A 14,779-nucleotide genomic window follows, 5' to 3' on the forward strand; every position below is an offset into this window, starting at 1 on the left:
AGTCCTGTCTGGTTCCCAATCCTGTCTGGCTCCTAGTCCTGTCTGGCTCCCAGTCCTGTCTGGCATCCCTCCCCAGGATGTGTGCCAGAAGACAAGAACACTGAGAGAGTTTGATCGCATCAAACCTGTGCTTTTTCTGGTCTTCATCAATGATCTCTGCGACTCTCTGGAAAATCCTCTCTATCTCTTTGCTGATGACTTCACTGTCTCCCGCTCCATACCTCATCCCTCAGATCGGCAGTCTGCAGCCTCCTCACTCTCTGCAGACCTGGACAAAATCACAGACTGGCCAAACAAGTGGAACATGTCTTTCAATCCTGACAAATCTCACACTCTCACTTTGTCTCACCAAAAAGACCGACTAGATAACCCTCCCATCAACTTTCTCAACAATCCTCTCCAAGAAGTTCTGTCACTCAAGCTTTTGGGTCTCACTATCTGCCATGATCTTTCCTCGAAAAACCACATTTCCAAGCTGGCCTCCAAAGCCAGTCGCCGACTGGGCATCCTCCGTCGTGCGAAGTCCTTCCTTGGCACACCTGAGCTCCTCACCACATACAAGGCTTTCATCCGCAGCTCAATGGAATACTGCTCTCCCCTCTGGGCTGGTGCTCCTGCCTCACACCTAGCTCGGTTTCACGCTGTTGAAACCAAAGCTTTCAGAATCATTGGAATCTCCGGCGATGAAGCTATCTCCGAGGGCCTTTCACTTACTCACCGCAGGCAGGTAGGTGGTCTTTCTGTCTTCTACCGACTCCTCTCCGGCCGAGCTCCCCCAGCTTTATCTGAGCTCTGTCCCCCAAATATTCCTGCCGGTCGCACAAGATCTGACAGCAACCCTCTTATGGTGAAATTGCCAAAATCAAGACTCTCTATTCACCTTCACTCTTTCATTCCTCTTTTCTCTTGCCTCTGGACTCCCACACTCTCATCAATCCCTCCAGAATATTCAATCCCTCTTCGACTTTAAAACAGCTGTTCACCACCATCTCTTATCTTCCCCCATCCAAAACCTTGATATTTTGTACCCCCATTAATCCACCCCAAATCCACCTCCTTCAAGTTACCTGTTTTCTTTCGTGAAAGTCCTTGTGGTGTCCATCTTGTTTATCCAGTGTACCTCCCCCCCCACCCCCCCCCCCCCACCTCCCCTTCTCCCTCCACACACCCCTCTCCCTTCCACAGATCTCCCAATGCTCTTGTTTTCCACTGTTGTTGTGCTTCCCTTTCGCTCCCCTTCTTGCCTCCTGCTCCCTTTATTGTATGTTTAGGTGTTAACTCTTACACGAGCCTTGACTCAGTATATCCAAAAAAAAAAAGTCAACCCAAAGTTTCCAATCCATGAAGACCTGCAGAACCTAACAAATATGCGACTCGGGTCACGGAAAACTTTCTGGGCTCTGGAAATGTTTTTTTTCTATGATGCGGAGTTTAACACAAAGGACAAGTGGTGCAATCTCTGGACAGACAACAACATTGCTGACAAAGACCTGGTGAGTGATCCGACCGAAAAGCCTCCACGTTTAAACCTCCCCCGTAAACACCTGGCTGGGCTCAACAGCATCCATGCCAGGACATCACAACACCTCCATAAATGGAATTTCAAAGACAGCTCAACATGTGACGGTGGTCACCCAGGTGACTATTCATCAAATTGTGAATGTGTCACCTACAGAAATTTGATGAAGGATTGAGGGCAATTCACCAAACAACAGACAGTGCTGTCCAACTTTTAAGACTTATAACTGTGAGCTGTAACTTTGTCATGCGCAAGATTATAGACGTCTCCATATTAATTTTGGACTTGGGCCTGGATCTTTTTAGATGCCTCAGATTATTGCAAACAAGAGATGGCAGGATCCTTTTTGCTTTCCCGCAAAGCTTTCTGGGTAAAAGCCGCTCACATTTTATCAATTTACAAGCCACGCCCCTAAGAAGTGAGTCAAACGCGCCACGCCCTCAGAGGAGTCATACTTTCGCCAGATAATTATTCACATATATTCAACGCATTGTATGAAACAGATGAAGTTGTCCAGTTTCGAGGTACTAATGTCCGTGTGCACTTTAATTCTCGAAACTTAGGATTTAGTCTGAAATAACTAACTTCTGTGTCACATCTCAAGATAACCCCACCCGACTCCTTTCGTCAGTGGCTCCTCCTCTTCATCAATCCACGTCATTCGGAGTTAAATTCACCTCGTTCACTCTTCCTCAACGTTGTTCCAGTTGAAGAAAATTAAATATTCGCTGCACAGTTACAATTTATGATCCTAAATGTGAGTAGTAAATATATATATATGTATACTGTACATATATATATATGTATATATACATATGTACAGTATATATATGTGGAACATATCGTGGAAAATAAAATGCTTGCATCGGAGAAATCAATACATGCTATTAATTACCCCGCCATGGCTTACACAAAGTGTATAGACAGTCATTAAAAAAGATTCCCTGCAAAACCGTGACGAAACGTACTTTTAATGACCGTACAAATAAAGAATTACAAAATGCAGATGTAATGACACGAGGAAAACAAAGTTAATAAAATAAGGGCACACCATCGTTTGAGTGAGGTAAATACTGTATTCTGAACTTTGGGATAATGACGAGTTAAATAATGCGTTTTCGCGATGATTGGTCGACCGCCGCCTTTTCCGGCTCGCCCAGTTCCGGTTCAACCAGAGTTCTGACTTCTGTTCTGAGGAAACTCCGAAACCCACGAGAGCCATGGTAAGCGGGCGACGGATTAGGCGGCGTATTTCATCGAGTTAAAGGCTTTTTTTGTCATTTCATTACTATTTGGAGAGGTTTTCTTTTTGAAGAAGACATCGTGAAATGATATTGTTAAAATAAATTTAATGTCGCTGTGAGGAAACGAAATTTCGCCAAAGGATTTAACTTGGTTTTATTTAATTATTTCAATGCTTTACGAAGTGTGTGGAAAAATCTTTATTTTATTGGTTCACGTATCCTGCGTCGGAGTGGCGATCCGTCCAGGATTGTGACCACCAGCCAAGAAGAAACTATCTCGGCAGCTTGTGCATCTTAAGACGTGAAACACTGAAAGGACTTCTTGTTCCGGATGGATATTAAAGTTAAACACGATATCCTATTCACGAGCATAATCTGAGTGGACGTTAATGCTTAATAATGACAAGGTTTCTTTAGAAAAGAGCAAGCTATTGTGTAATGGTTCGAGCGTCCGCTCCGAGTCTGTGAGGTTGATGGTTTAAACCGGACTTCAGCAAAAAAAAAAAAGATAAGGATTTCGGGTGTTGAAGCTCTCCTTGGATCGGGAGCAAGTCAATGACGTCATAAAATTTTGCTGCTGATGCAATGCCCCCTGTAGGTCGCGGCAGGAATTTTTTTTTTGGTGTTTCGGCCTGATTTTAATCCTTCAATGAGTGCAGATTTAGATGCGGTTAATACACCTTCGTTAGGCATCAGTTATGACGTTTGTGACCAATATATAAATGGGAGCGTACGCTGGATCAGCACGTCGCTGCGTCCTTGGACGACTCCTCAGCACCATCTGGACACACACCACCACTGTGTGTGCTACGGAATGAGGTGTTTTTACAGTGGCCGGAGTGCAAATCCTGCCACCAACCTCCTTGAGGGAGGACCCAGTACCCTGATACTCATTTCGCCGACCTCGGAAGGATGACAGGCTGAGTCAACCCCACCTGGTATTAATCCAACAAACAGCTGAACAGGGTTCCAACTCAGGACCTTAGGATCCCAAGCCCGCCGCCCTAACCATTAGGCCAACACCAAGTATGGTGACCAAGTTTCATTAAAACCACTTATTTGGTTCAAGCGATAATGACTGAATTGTTTACAGACTCACTAACTTATCTACGGACACTGCTTGATCGCATAAGGTCACCAGACTAAACTCTAAAGTCCATTTGAGCTAAAAAAAAAAAAAAAAAATGGTACGTGCTGCTTACTTGCTTGAACTTCAAGGTCAGCATTTAAAAGAAGAGAGCAAAGATGAACAATGCTGGGAAGGCAATGGCAAACCCTCCAGTATAACCCTTGCCAAGAAACTGCTTCGGCAGCACGTGCTGGAACGCTGAAGAAATGACAAGTTCCTGCCCTCACCTACAGGGGGCACTGAATGGGCAGCGCAGGCTCCACCTTTAAAAATGCTGCAACCAGCACCATATGCTGCACATGGATGAGTGAACGGCCCATTCCATTGTCATCGCTCATCTAAAACCCCAACAAGCTCTGCTCGTCCCTCATGTCTAACCTGGTTATCTGCTATTTTCACGATTTTGTACATATTGGGCTGCGATTGATCAATTTTCCTGCTTGGTGTATGGCTATATAATCAGGCTGTTATAGCATTTAAAAAGATGAAGATGGGACGTTGTTGCACTAAAGAGCGAGGGACGCAACCACAAAAATGGTGCTTTGCAAGACCTAGAAGCAACAACAGTTTGGTGCACATTGTGACGGTAACAAGACTGAGTGAGTATATCATAACGTAGAGTCTCACCAGGTATATTGATTACGGTAGATCGGAGATTCAGCATTCTTCAAACATGATTCAAAAATTCAAAAATTCATTCAAATTCAAATTTCAAAATTCAAAAATTAGGATTTAGTCTGAAATAACTAACTTCTGTGTCACATCTCAAGATGACCCCACCCGACTCCACCCGACCCGAGATTCAAAAAAAGAGAACCATGACAATCACAAGTACATATGGGCAGGGTGCAGCCCGAAGTGGAGATCGGTTTCTGAGGTTTGGGACATGGAATGTGGGGACAATGACAGGGAGATCAGGAGAAGTGGTGGAAGTATTGGTCAGAAGAAGAGTGGACATATGTTGTGTGCAAGAGACGAGATGGAAGGGAAGTGGTGTGAGAATGGTGAAGGTAGGCAGGGACAGAAATACAAGTTTGTGTGGCAAGGGTGCCCGGAGGGCGTGAATGGTGTTGGTGTCCTGTTTTCTGAGGAGTTTGTAGACAGTGTGGTGAGTGTGACTAGAGTGAGTGATAGGTTGATGATGGTGAAAATGATGATTGGAAAGCTCTTGGTGAACGTCATCTCGGGATATGCTCCGCAGGTTGGTCGAAGCGATGAAGAGAAGGACAAGTTCTGGTGTGCGATAGAGAAGCTGATGGAAAACGTGAAAGATGAGGAAGTTGTTGTGGTGGGAGGAGACCTGAATGGACATGTGGGAAGGAGTATGGATGGTTTTGAGGGGGTTCATGGGGGTTACGGATATGGTGTGAGAAATGGAGAAGGTGAAAGGATTTTGGAGTTTGCTGATGGAGCTGATTTGTTGATTTGTAATACTCAGTTCCAGAAAGAGGACAATAAGCTTGTTACATACACGTCAGGTGGGTCGACGACAACCGTTGACTACCTGATGGTGCGTCGGCGAGATAGGGGGCACCTCCGGGACACAAAGGTGATCCCGGGGGAGGAGGCTGTTTCACAGCACCACTTGGTTGTCTGCGACATAAGGGTGAAAGGTGCGAGGAGAGCTCGGCGGGTGAAGTACCAACCGAGAATGAAGGTGTGGAGGTTGAAAGAGGTGACAGTAAGGGAGGCATTAAAAGAGAGGCTGAGTAGGGTAGAGGATGATGTGGTTGAGCTTGAAAGTGGTTGGATGTCAATGAAAGCTAGTCTGTTGGGAGCCGTTGGTGAGGTATGTGGATGGACAAAAGGACCACCGAGGCACTCGGAAACATGGTGGTGGGATGTTGAGGTTGGAAAGAGGATTGACGAGAAGAGGAAGAAGTTCAAAGAGTGGCAGAAGGCGAAGGGTACGGGAGCAGAAACAGCAGAGCATGAAAGTTATAAGGCAGCCAGGAAGGCTGCAAAGAAAGAGGTAGCAAAGGCGCAGGAGGCATGTAGGAAAATGTTCGGAGAACGCTTGGATTCGGAAGAGGGTCAGAAAGCAGTATTCAGGATTGCAAAGCAGATAGCGAAAGAGAGGTGTGATGTGATGGGGGTGAGTTGCTTGAAGGATGAAGTGGGACAAATCGTTGTCGACCCAGATGGAATTAAAGGAAGATGGAAAAGATATATGGAAATGCTGTTAAATACAGAGAATGAATGGGATGGCAACATAGAGAGTAACCCAGTTTTAGGACCGGCAGAGAAGATAACTGAGAAGGAAGTTGAGGAAGCGATAAAAGCAATGAAGAGTGGAAAAGCGGGAGGGCCGACGGGAGTTGTGGGAGATATGTTGAAGGCAGCAGGAAGTTGGGGTGTGAAGAGAATGACAGAGATCTGTAATTTGGTGGTGAAAGAAGGCCGCATTCCAGTGGATTGGGAACTGAGTACCCTCGTCCCTCTATACAAGGGGAAAGGTGACCCTCTGGAGTGTGGCTCGTACCGAGCGATAAAGTTATTGGAGCATGGAATGAAGGTATTGGAAAGGGTGTTGGAGAGGAGGATAAGGAAGAAAGTGAAGATCGACGAAATGCAGTTTGGATTTATGCCAGGAAGAGGAACGACAGATGCGCTTTTCATTGTGAGGCAGTTGCAGGAGAAGTACATGGATAAGAGGAAGAAGTTGTTTTTTGGGTTTGTTGATCTGGAGAAAGCATTCGATAGGGTTCCACGCAAAGTATTGACATGGGCATTGAGGAAGTTAGGAGTGGAGGAATGGTTGATCAGAGTAGTGATGGCAATGTACAAAAGAGCACGCACAGCTGTAAGGACGAAGGACGGGAACAGTGGTGAGTTTGAGGTGAAGGTGGGAGTGCATCAGGGGTCGGTACTAAGTCCACTACTATTTGTAGCTGTGATGGAGGTGCTGGCTCAGACCGTAAAGGAGGGTTTACCGTGGGAGTTGTTGTATGCAGATGATCTGGTGTTGATTGCGGAAAGTATGGATGGACTGAAGGAAAAGATGAACAAGTGGAAGGAATGTATGGAAACAAAAGGTCTGAAGGTGAATATCGGAAAGACAAAGGTGATGGCAAGTGGTAAAGCATGTGGTGAGGTGGAAAGAACTGGGAAGTGGCCGTGTGCTGTGTGTAGGAAGGGTGTCGGGGTGAACTCAATTCAATGTACAATGTGTGCTGAGTGGGTTCATCAAAAATGTAGTGGTCTGAGAGGGTCATTAACCAGTGTGGCAGCTACATTCAAATGTAAGGTGTGCACAGAGGGAGCTGCAGATGGAGGAAATGTTGAGTTGGATCTTGGAGACGGCGTGAAGCTGGAAGGTGTGAAAACATTTTGCTACCTCGGAGACATGCTGAATGGAGAAGGTGGATCAGATTCGGCAACGGTTGCTCGAGTGAGATGTGCATGGAAGAAGTTTCGGGAACTGAGTGGCGTGCTGATGAGGAGGAGAGTGTCGCTGAAGCTGAAGGGAAAGGTGTATGCTGCATGTGTGAGAAGTGTTATGATTTATGGGAGCGAGACATGGGTAATGAACGTAGAGCAGCAACGAAGGCTGGAAAGGGTGGAAATGCGAATGGTTCGATGGATGTGCGGAGTATCGTTGAGAGAGAGGAAGACAAATGATGAATTGCGAAAGATGATGGGAATATTGCCTGTGATTGATGCTGTGAAGAGGAACAGGTTGAGATGGTTTGGTCATGTATTGAGGAAGGATGAAAGTGACTGGTTGAGAAGAGTGATGGAAGTTAATGTAGAAGGAAGTAGAGGACGGGGAAGACCGAGAAAGACTTGGCTAAAGATGGTGGAAGAAGAAATGCGGGCAAGGGGGTTAACAAGGAGAGATGCAGAAAATAGGGCAAAATGGAGAAGATTGTCATGGGGACCGCAAGGCTAACCCCCGCTCTAGCAGGGAACATGGCCTTAAAATGCATGTTGTGTTGTGTGTTGGAGATTCAGCATTCTATATACAATAGATCTGCCTTTGGACTCGCACACTTGCGGATTCACTGACACATAAACAGATTGCCATGGCCTTGCCCGTCACGATGACATTGATATAAGTGGTTTCAAGAAGTGAGGGTAGGGATGCTCTGAGGTTCGAGACGTGTTTAACAAGACTCTGCATTAGCCAATTGCTTGGAATGAAAGAAGAACCTTTTCGCTTTTAGGATCCCGATGCCTCTGTTTATTTAATGACTTCCTGATAATCGAAACGTATTGCCTTCGGTGCCATGCTTCAAATACTGGTTTTCATATTTTTAGAAGTGCTTCGCATCTTTGCCATTCCTAAGATTGATTTTGTGCCACATTGTTTAATGACCTTTAAACATGCTTTATCTTAGTACAATGTTGCGGGTGAGCTGACAGGATAGCCTAGACTCCAGAGGTATGCACACTCACCTCTGTGTAGCCCGGGTTTGAATCCTGACCAAGCTACAATCTGCCATCCCGGTGTTTCGTGGGCATGGCAAGGCATCAATGTGTTTGCCACCCATCTACAACAACAACAACAACAGGCATTTTAAGGCCATTTTCCCTGCTAGAGCGGGGGTTAGCCTTGCGGTCCCCATGACAATCTTCTCCATCTTGCTCTATTTTCTGCATCTCTCCATGTTAACCCCCTTGCCCGCATTTCTTCTTCCACCATCTTTAGCCAAGTCTTTCTCGGTCTTCCCCGTCCTCTACTTCCTTCTACATTCATTTCCGTCACTCTTCTCAACCAGTCACTTTCATCCTTCCTCAACACATGACCAAACCATCTCAACCTGTTCCTCTTCACAGCATCAATCACAGGCTCTATTCCCATCATCTTTCGCAATTCATCATTTGTCTTCCTCTCTCTCAACGATACTCCACACATCCAGTCATCCACCGAACCATTCGCATTTCCACCCTTTCCAGCCTTCGTTGCTGCTCTACGTTCATTACCCATGTCTCGCTCCCATAAATCATAACACTTCTCACACATGCAGCATACACCTTTCCCTTCAGCTTCAACGACAGTCCCCTCCTCATCAGCATGCCACTCAGTTCCCGAAACTTATTCCATGCACATCTCACTCTAGCAACCGTTGCCGTGTCTGATCCACCTTCTCCATTCAGCATGTCTCCGAGGTAGCAAAATGTTTTCACACCTTCCAGCTTCACGCCGTCTCCAAGATCCAACTCAACATTTCCTCATCTGCAGCTCCCTCTGTGCACACCTTACACTTGAATGTAGCTGCCACTCTGGTTAATGACCCTGTCAAACCACTACATTTTTGATGAACCCACTCAGCGCACATTGTACATTGAATGGAGTTCACTCCGACACCCTTCCTGCACACAGCACATGGCCACTTCCCAGTTCTTTCCACCTCACCACATGCTTTACCACTTGCCATCACCTTCGTCTTTCTTATATTCACCTTCAGAGCTTTTGTCTCCATACATTCCTTCCTCTTGTTCATCTTTTCCTTCAGTCCATCCATACTTTCCGCAATCAACACCAGATCATCTGCACACAACAACTCCCATGGTAAACCCTCCTTTACGTTGCCACCCATCTGATGGGTGTTAAACTGGTATCCAGTCTGCCAGCATTATTGGTGGATGTTAAAGACCCTATGGTGTCCTTCATGAAGAGTAGGCGAGCTATCGGCCGCACCATGGCTAAATTCCAAATTCCTACCCAAACCTACAGGAGGGGTGGGAAATGGTCACTGCATCAGTGGCGAAAGGAATGAAGGTATTGGAAAGGGTGTTGGAGAGGAGGATAAGGAAGAAAGTGAAGATCGACGAAATGCAGTTTGGATTTATACCAGGAAGAGGAACGACAGACGTGCTTTTCATTGTGAGGCAGTTGCAGGAGAAGTACATGGAGAAGAGGAAGAAGTTGTTTCTTGGGTTTGTTGATCTGGAGAAAGCATTCGATCGGGTTCCACGCAAAGTATTGACATGGGCATTGAGGAAGTTAGGAGTGGAGGAATGGTTGATCAGAGTAGTGATGGCAATGTACAAAAGAGCGCGCACAGCTGTAAGGACGAAGGACGGGAACAGTGGTGAGTTTGAGGTGAAGGTGGGAGTGCATCAGGGGTCGGTACTAAGTCCACTACTATTTGTAGCTGTGATGGAGGTGCTGGCTCAGAACGTAAAGGAGGGTTTACCGTGGGAGTTGTTGTATGCAGATGATCTGGTGTTGATTGCGGAAAGTATGGATGGACTGAAGGAAAAGATAAACACGTGGAAGGAATGTATGGAGACAAAAGGTCTGAAGGTGAATATCGGAAAGACGAAGGTGATGGCAAGTGGTAAAGCATGTGGTGAGGTGGAAAGAACTGGGAAGTGGCCCTGTGCTGTGTGTAGGAAGGGTGTCGGAGTGAACTCCATTCAGTGTACAATGTGCGCTGAGTGGGTTCATCAAAAATGTAGTGGTCTGAGAGGGTCATTAACCAGTGTGGCAGCTACATTCAAATGTAAGGTGTGCACAGAGGGAGCTGCAGATGGAGGAAATGTTGAGTTGGATCTTGGAGACGGCGTGAAGCTGGAAGGTGTGAAAACATTTTGCTTCCTCGGAGACATGCTGAATGGAGAAAGTGGATCAGACTCGGCAACGGTTGCTCGAGTGAGATGTGCATGGAAGAAGTTTCGGGAATTGAGTGGCATGCTGTTGATGAGGGGAGTGTCGTTGAAGCTGAAGGGAAAGGTGTATGCTGCATGTGTGAGAAGTGTTATGATTTATGGGAGCGAGACATGGGTAATGAACGTAGAGCAGCAACGAAGGTTGGAAAGGGTGGAAATGCGAATGGTTCGACGGATGTGCGGAGTATCATTGAGAGAGAGGAAGACAAATGATGAATTGCGAAAGATGATGGGAATAGAGCCTGTGATTGATGCTGTGAAGAGGAACAGGTTGAGATGGTTTGGTCATGTGTTGAGGAAGGATGAAAGTGACTGGTTGAGAAGAGTGATGGAAATGAATGTAGAAGGAAGTAGAAGACGGGGAAGACCGAGAAAGACTTGGCTAAAGATGGTGGAAGAAGAAATGCGGGCAAGGGGGTTAACAAGGGGAGATGCAGAAAATAGGGCAAAATGGAGAAGATTGTCATGGGGACCGCAAGGCTAACCCCTGCTCTAGCAGGGAAAATGGCCTTTTAAAATGCATGTTGTTTGTTGTTGTATCAGTGGCACAGACACTTTGTCCAGGAACGATGCAATGATAATGATGATGATAACTATTATGACGGTAAATGTTATGGTTCTCCACGTAATATTTTAATACAAGGTATGCATTTCTGCTTTGCCAATAAATATGTCTCTGCCGCTTGACTTCCTCAATATTTAAAATAATACGGATGTAATGATTATTTTGAAATGATGAGATTGCAAAATGGCCACAACACAGGTGCATAATGAACTCGAGATTTTACGTGAGAACAAAGTTTCAGAGAGGTCCGACGTCCTTACCATCACGTGGCCTTCACCTGTGACGTATTATATGTCTGGGCCTTAAGCCTGGTGTTTGCTTAATGGTTAAGGTGGCTGGCTAACGATCTCAGGGTCATGAGGTTGAGCCTCTGTTATGCTGTTGAAATAACACCATAATAAACACATAACACAAATAACACAGGGGTTGGCAAAATGAGTAACAGGTTACTATACTAGGGTAGTAAGCCATTCGAGTGTCTAGTGTCAGAATGGCGACCCATCCAGGATTGTACTCCTTAGCCAAAGAAAAACTGCTTCGGCAGCTCCCATGTGCCTCACGGTGTGAAAGGGATGGTTATTATTATGCTTAGGCCTTACCAGTCGGGTGCAAAACAAAAAGGTGGACAAGGGGTTGGGCAGTTGAGGATCACATAAGCAATATAGTCAAATGCAGAAAGATAACCAGATGACGGAACCAAATATTTATGAGTAAATTCTCCAAAACATGTTTTAAAAGCCTTTGTTGATGCTCGAATGTCCTTTGTTGATGACGTTTGATCTCTTGTCGTTGCAGGATGTAAGTACAACTTTGTGTTGGAATGATTCCAGCGACGGATTGGATGAAATGCGAGTCCTTTTGCCAACGACATTGATATGCTACTGCAAATACAAACACGAATATTGATGCTTCAGGCTAGTGTACTGTATTACATTTCTAGGATATTGAGGATTTCTAGGATATTACATTTCATCGAGTAGGATGCCAGTGAAAAGACACTATGATTGGAGAAGATTGTACAAACATTGCATAATGACATGGGGAACTTCCTGTTGGGGAATTTAGAGTTGCATCGGCCCATGAAGTACAGAGGTAGAATTTGTAGTATTTGAGTCCATGCTTTCCACTTTATCTTGGTTTATATTTCTTTCCAAGTTTGTTTTCTGCAAGTTTATATATTGTACACCGCTCCTTTCCTATGCCATCTCCAGGCATTGCAAATCGTCATTGCCGGGCACCGAAGGGGGCTCGGCAGTGACGCACGCTGAAAGGGAGTACTCGGTTTTCACTCTGGTTGTTTGTTTGTTTGTTTGTTGTACAGTGTACACCGCTCCTTTCCTATGCCATCTCCAGGCATTGCAAATCGTCATTGCCGGGCACCGAAGGGGGCTCGGCAGTGACGCACGCTGAAAGGGACTACTCGGTTTTCACTCTGGTTGTTTGTTTCTTTTCTTTCTTTCTTTCTTGTTTGTTTGTTTGTTTGTTTGTCCAGGCGATATCTCAGCCATCCTTTGAGCTAGGAAGCTGAAATTTCGGCACAACAGTGAGCAAGTCCTTTGTCAAAGCAGTATTTTTTGTTTTTTGATTAATCAATAAATTGAGGAGTTATTTAATTATTAGCGATTAATTAAGTACTTATTTAATTAATCAAATTTCCTTTCTCTTCTGACCATTAACTCAGGCACCTTTTGAGTTAGGAAGCTGATATTTGGACATCCAATGACCAGGTGATTTGGCGGCAAAGGCTATTTTTGATTTATTAATTAATCAATTAATCGATTAATCGATTAATTATTCGATTGATGACAACTTTTTTTTTTTTTTTTTGAGTTACAGATTCTGATGAAATGGTGGTGGTTTATGTGTTCTCTGACCGAATTGATTAATAATTTAATTTTTTAATGATTATTATTTATTTATTTTCATTAATAATCATTTATTTATCTTTTCTCATTTGGCCAATATCTCAGGCACCTTTTGAGCTCAGAAGCTAATATTTGGACATGAGTGACCAAGTGATGTGGCTATCAAGGATATTTTTGATTTATTGATTAATCAATTAATCAATTAATCGATTAATTATTTAATTATTCGATGAATTACTAAAAAATAAAAATAAAAAGCAATTACAGATTCTGATGAAATGGTAGTGGTTTATGTGTTCTGTGACCGAATTGATTGATAATTTAATTTTTTTATGATTATTATTTATTAATTTTCATTATTAATCATTTATTTATTTCCTTTCTCATTTGGCCAATATCTCAGGCACCTTTTGAGCTGGGAAGCTAATATTTGGACATGACAGTGACCAAGTGATGGAGCTATCAATGATATTTTTGATTTATTGATTAATCATTTATTTTTGATTTATTGATTAATCATTTAATCGATTCATTATTTATTGATTAATCGATGAATTATTTATTGATTAATCAATTAATTTTTTTTTTTTTTTTTAATGACTTATTTGATTAAATTTCTAAAAGATACATCTTCGGATGAAGCACTAGTGGTTTTGTTATGGTATTAGCCAATTGATTCAGAAAATATTTTGTGATAATCTTTTATTGATTTTAATTATACAATTAATCAATCAATTAGTGTACACCTCTCCCTTCCAATGCAGCCTCTATGAGCTGCACTGCGGTATTGCCGGGCGCCGGAGGTGCCCCGGCAATGCCGCGCTGTAGGATATTTAATTATTTGGCATGGGGGCGGTGTACTTTGAATGTATCTGTACTTGTTGATTAATCATTTAATCGCTTAATTATTTATTGATTAATCGATTAATTATTTATTGATTAATCAATTAATTATTTAATTTTTTATTAATGACATTTAATTAAATTTCTAAAAGATAGGTCTTCGTATGAAGCACTAGTGGTTTAGTTATGCTATTAGCCAATTGATTAAGAAAATGTTTTGTGATAATCTTTTATTGATTTTAATTATACAATTAATCGATCAATTAGCGTACATCTCTCCCTCCCAATGCAGCCTCTGAGCTGCACTGCGGTATTGCCGCGCTGTAGGATATTTAATTATTTGGCATGGGGGCGGTGTACTTTGAATGTACGTGTACTTGTTTTCTTGTTTGTTTGTTTGTCCAGGCGATATCTCAGCCATCCTTTGAGCTAGGAAGCTGAAATTTCGGCACAATAGTGAGCAAGTCCTTTGTCAAAACCCGTATTTTTTGTTTTTTGATTTATCAATTAATTGAGGAGTTATTTAATTATTAGCGATTAATTGAGTACTTATTTAATTAATCAGATTTCCTTTCTCTTCTGACCATTAACTCAGGCACCTTTTGAGTTAGGAAGCTGATATTTGGACATGCCAATGACCAGGTGATTTGGCTGCAACGTCTATTTTTTATTTATTAATTAATCAATTAATCAATTAATCGATTAATTATTTAATTATTCGATGAATGACTAAATTTTTTTTTTTTTCAAGATACAGATTCTTATGAAATGGTGGTGGTTTATGTGTTCTATGACCGAATTGATTAATAATTTAATTTTTTAATGATTATTATTTATTTATTTTCATTATTAATCATTTATTTATTTTCTTTCTCATTTGGCCAATATCTCAGGCACCTTTTGAGCTCGGAAGCTAATATTTGGACATGAGTGACCAAGTGATGTGGCTATCAAGGACATTTTTGATTCATGAATTAATCAATTAATCGATGAATT

At 43.2% G+C, this 14,779-nt stretch overlaps 1 protein-coding gene across 1 annotated transcript in view; it reads left to right on the plus strand.

Moving 5' to 3' along the window:
• Window positions 1–2,713: 2,713 nt before the first annotated feature.
• The window catches only part of LOC137436653 (galectin-9), a 34,375-nt gene continuing 22,309 nt past the window's right edge, over window positions 2,714–14,779 (plus strand). Inside the window, exon 1 of the mRNA XM_068130636.2 lies at window positions 2,714–2,742. Coding sequence (XP_067986737.2) covers window positions 2,740–2,742 — 3 coding nt within the window. The 5' untranslated portion in view covers window positions 2,714–2,739. The remainder of the gene's footprint in view (window positions 2,743–14,779) is intronic.

The sequence above is a fragment of the Myxine glutinosa genome, chromosome 11, assembly GCF_964187855.1.
Source record: "Myxine glutinosa chromosome 11, kmMyxGlut1.1, whole genome shotgun sequence".
Taxonomy (NCBI): domain Eukaryota; kingdom Metazoa; phylum Chordata; class Myxini; order Myxiniformes; family Myxinidae; genus Myxine; species Myxine glutinosa.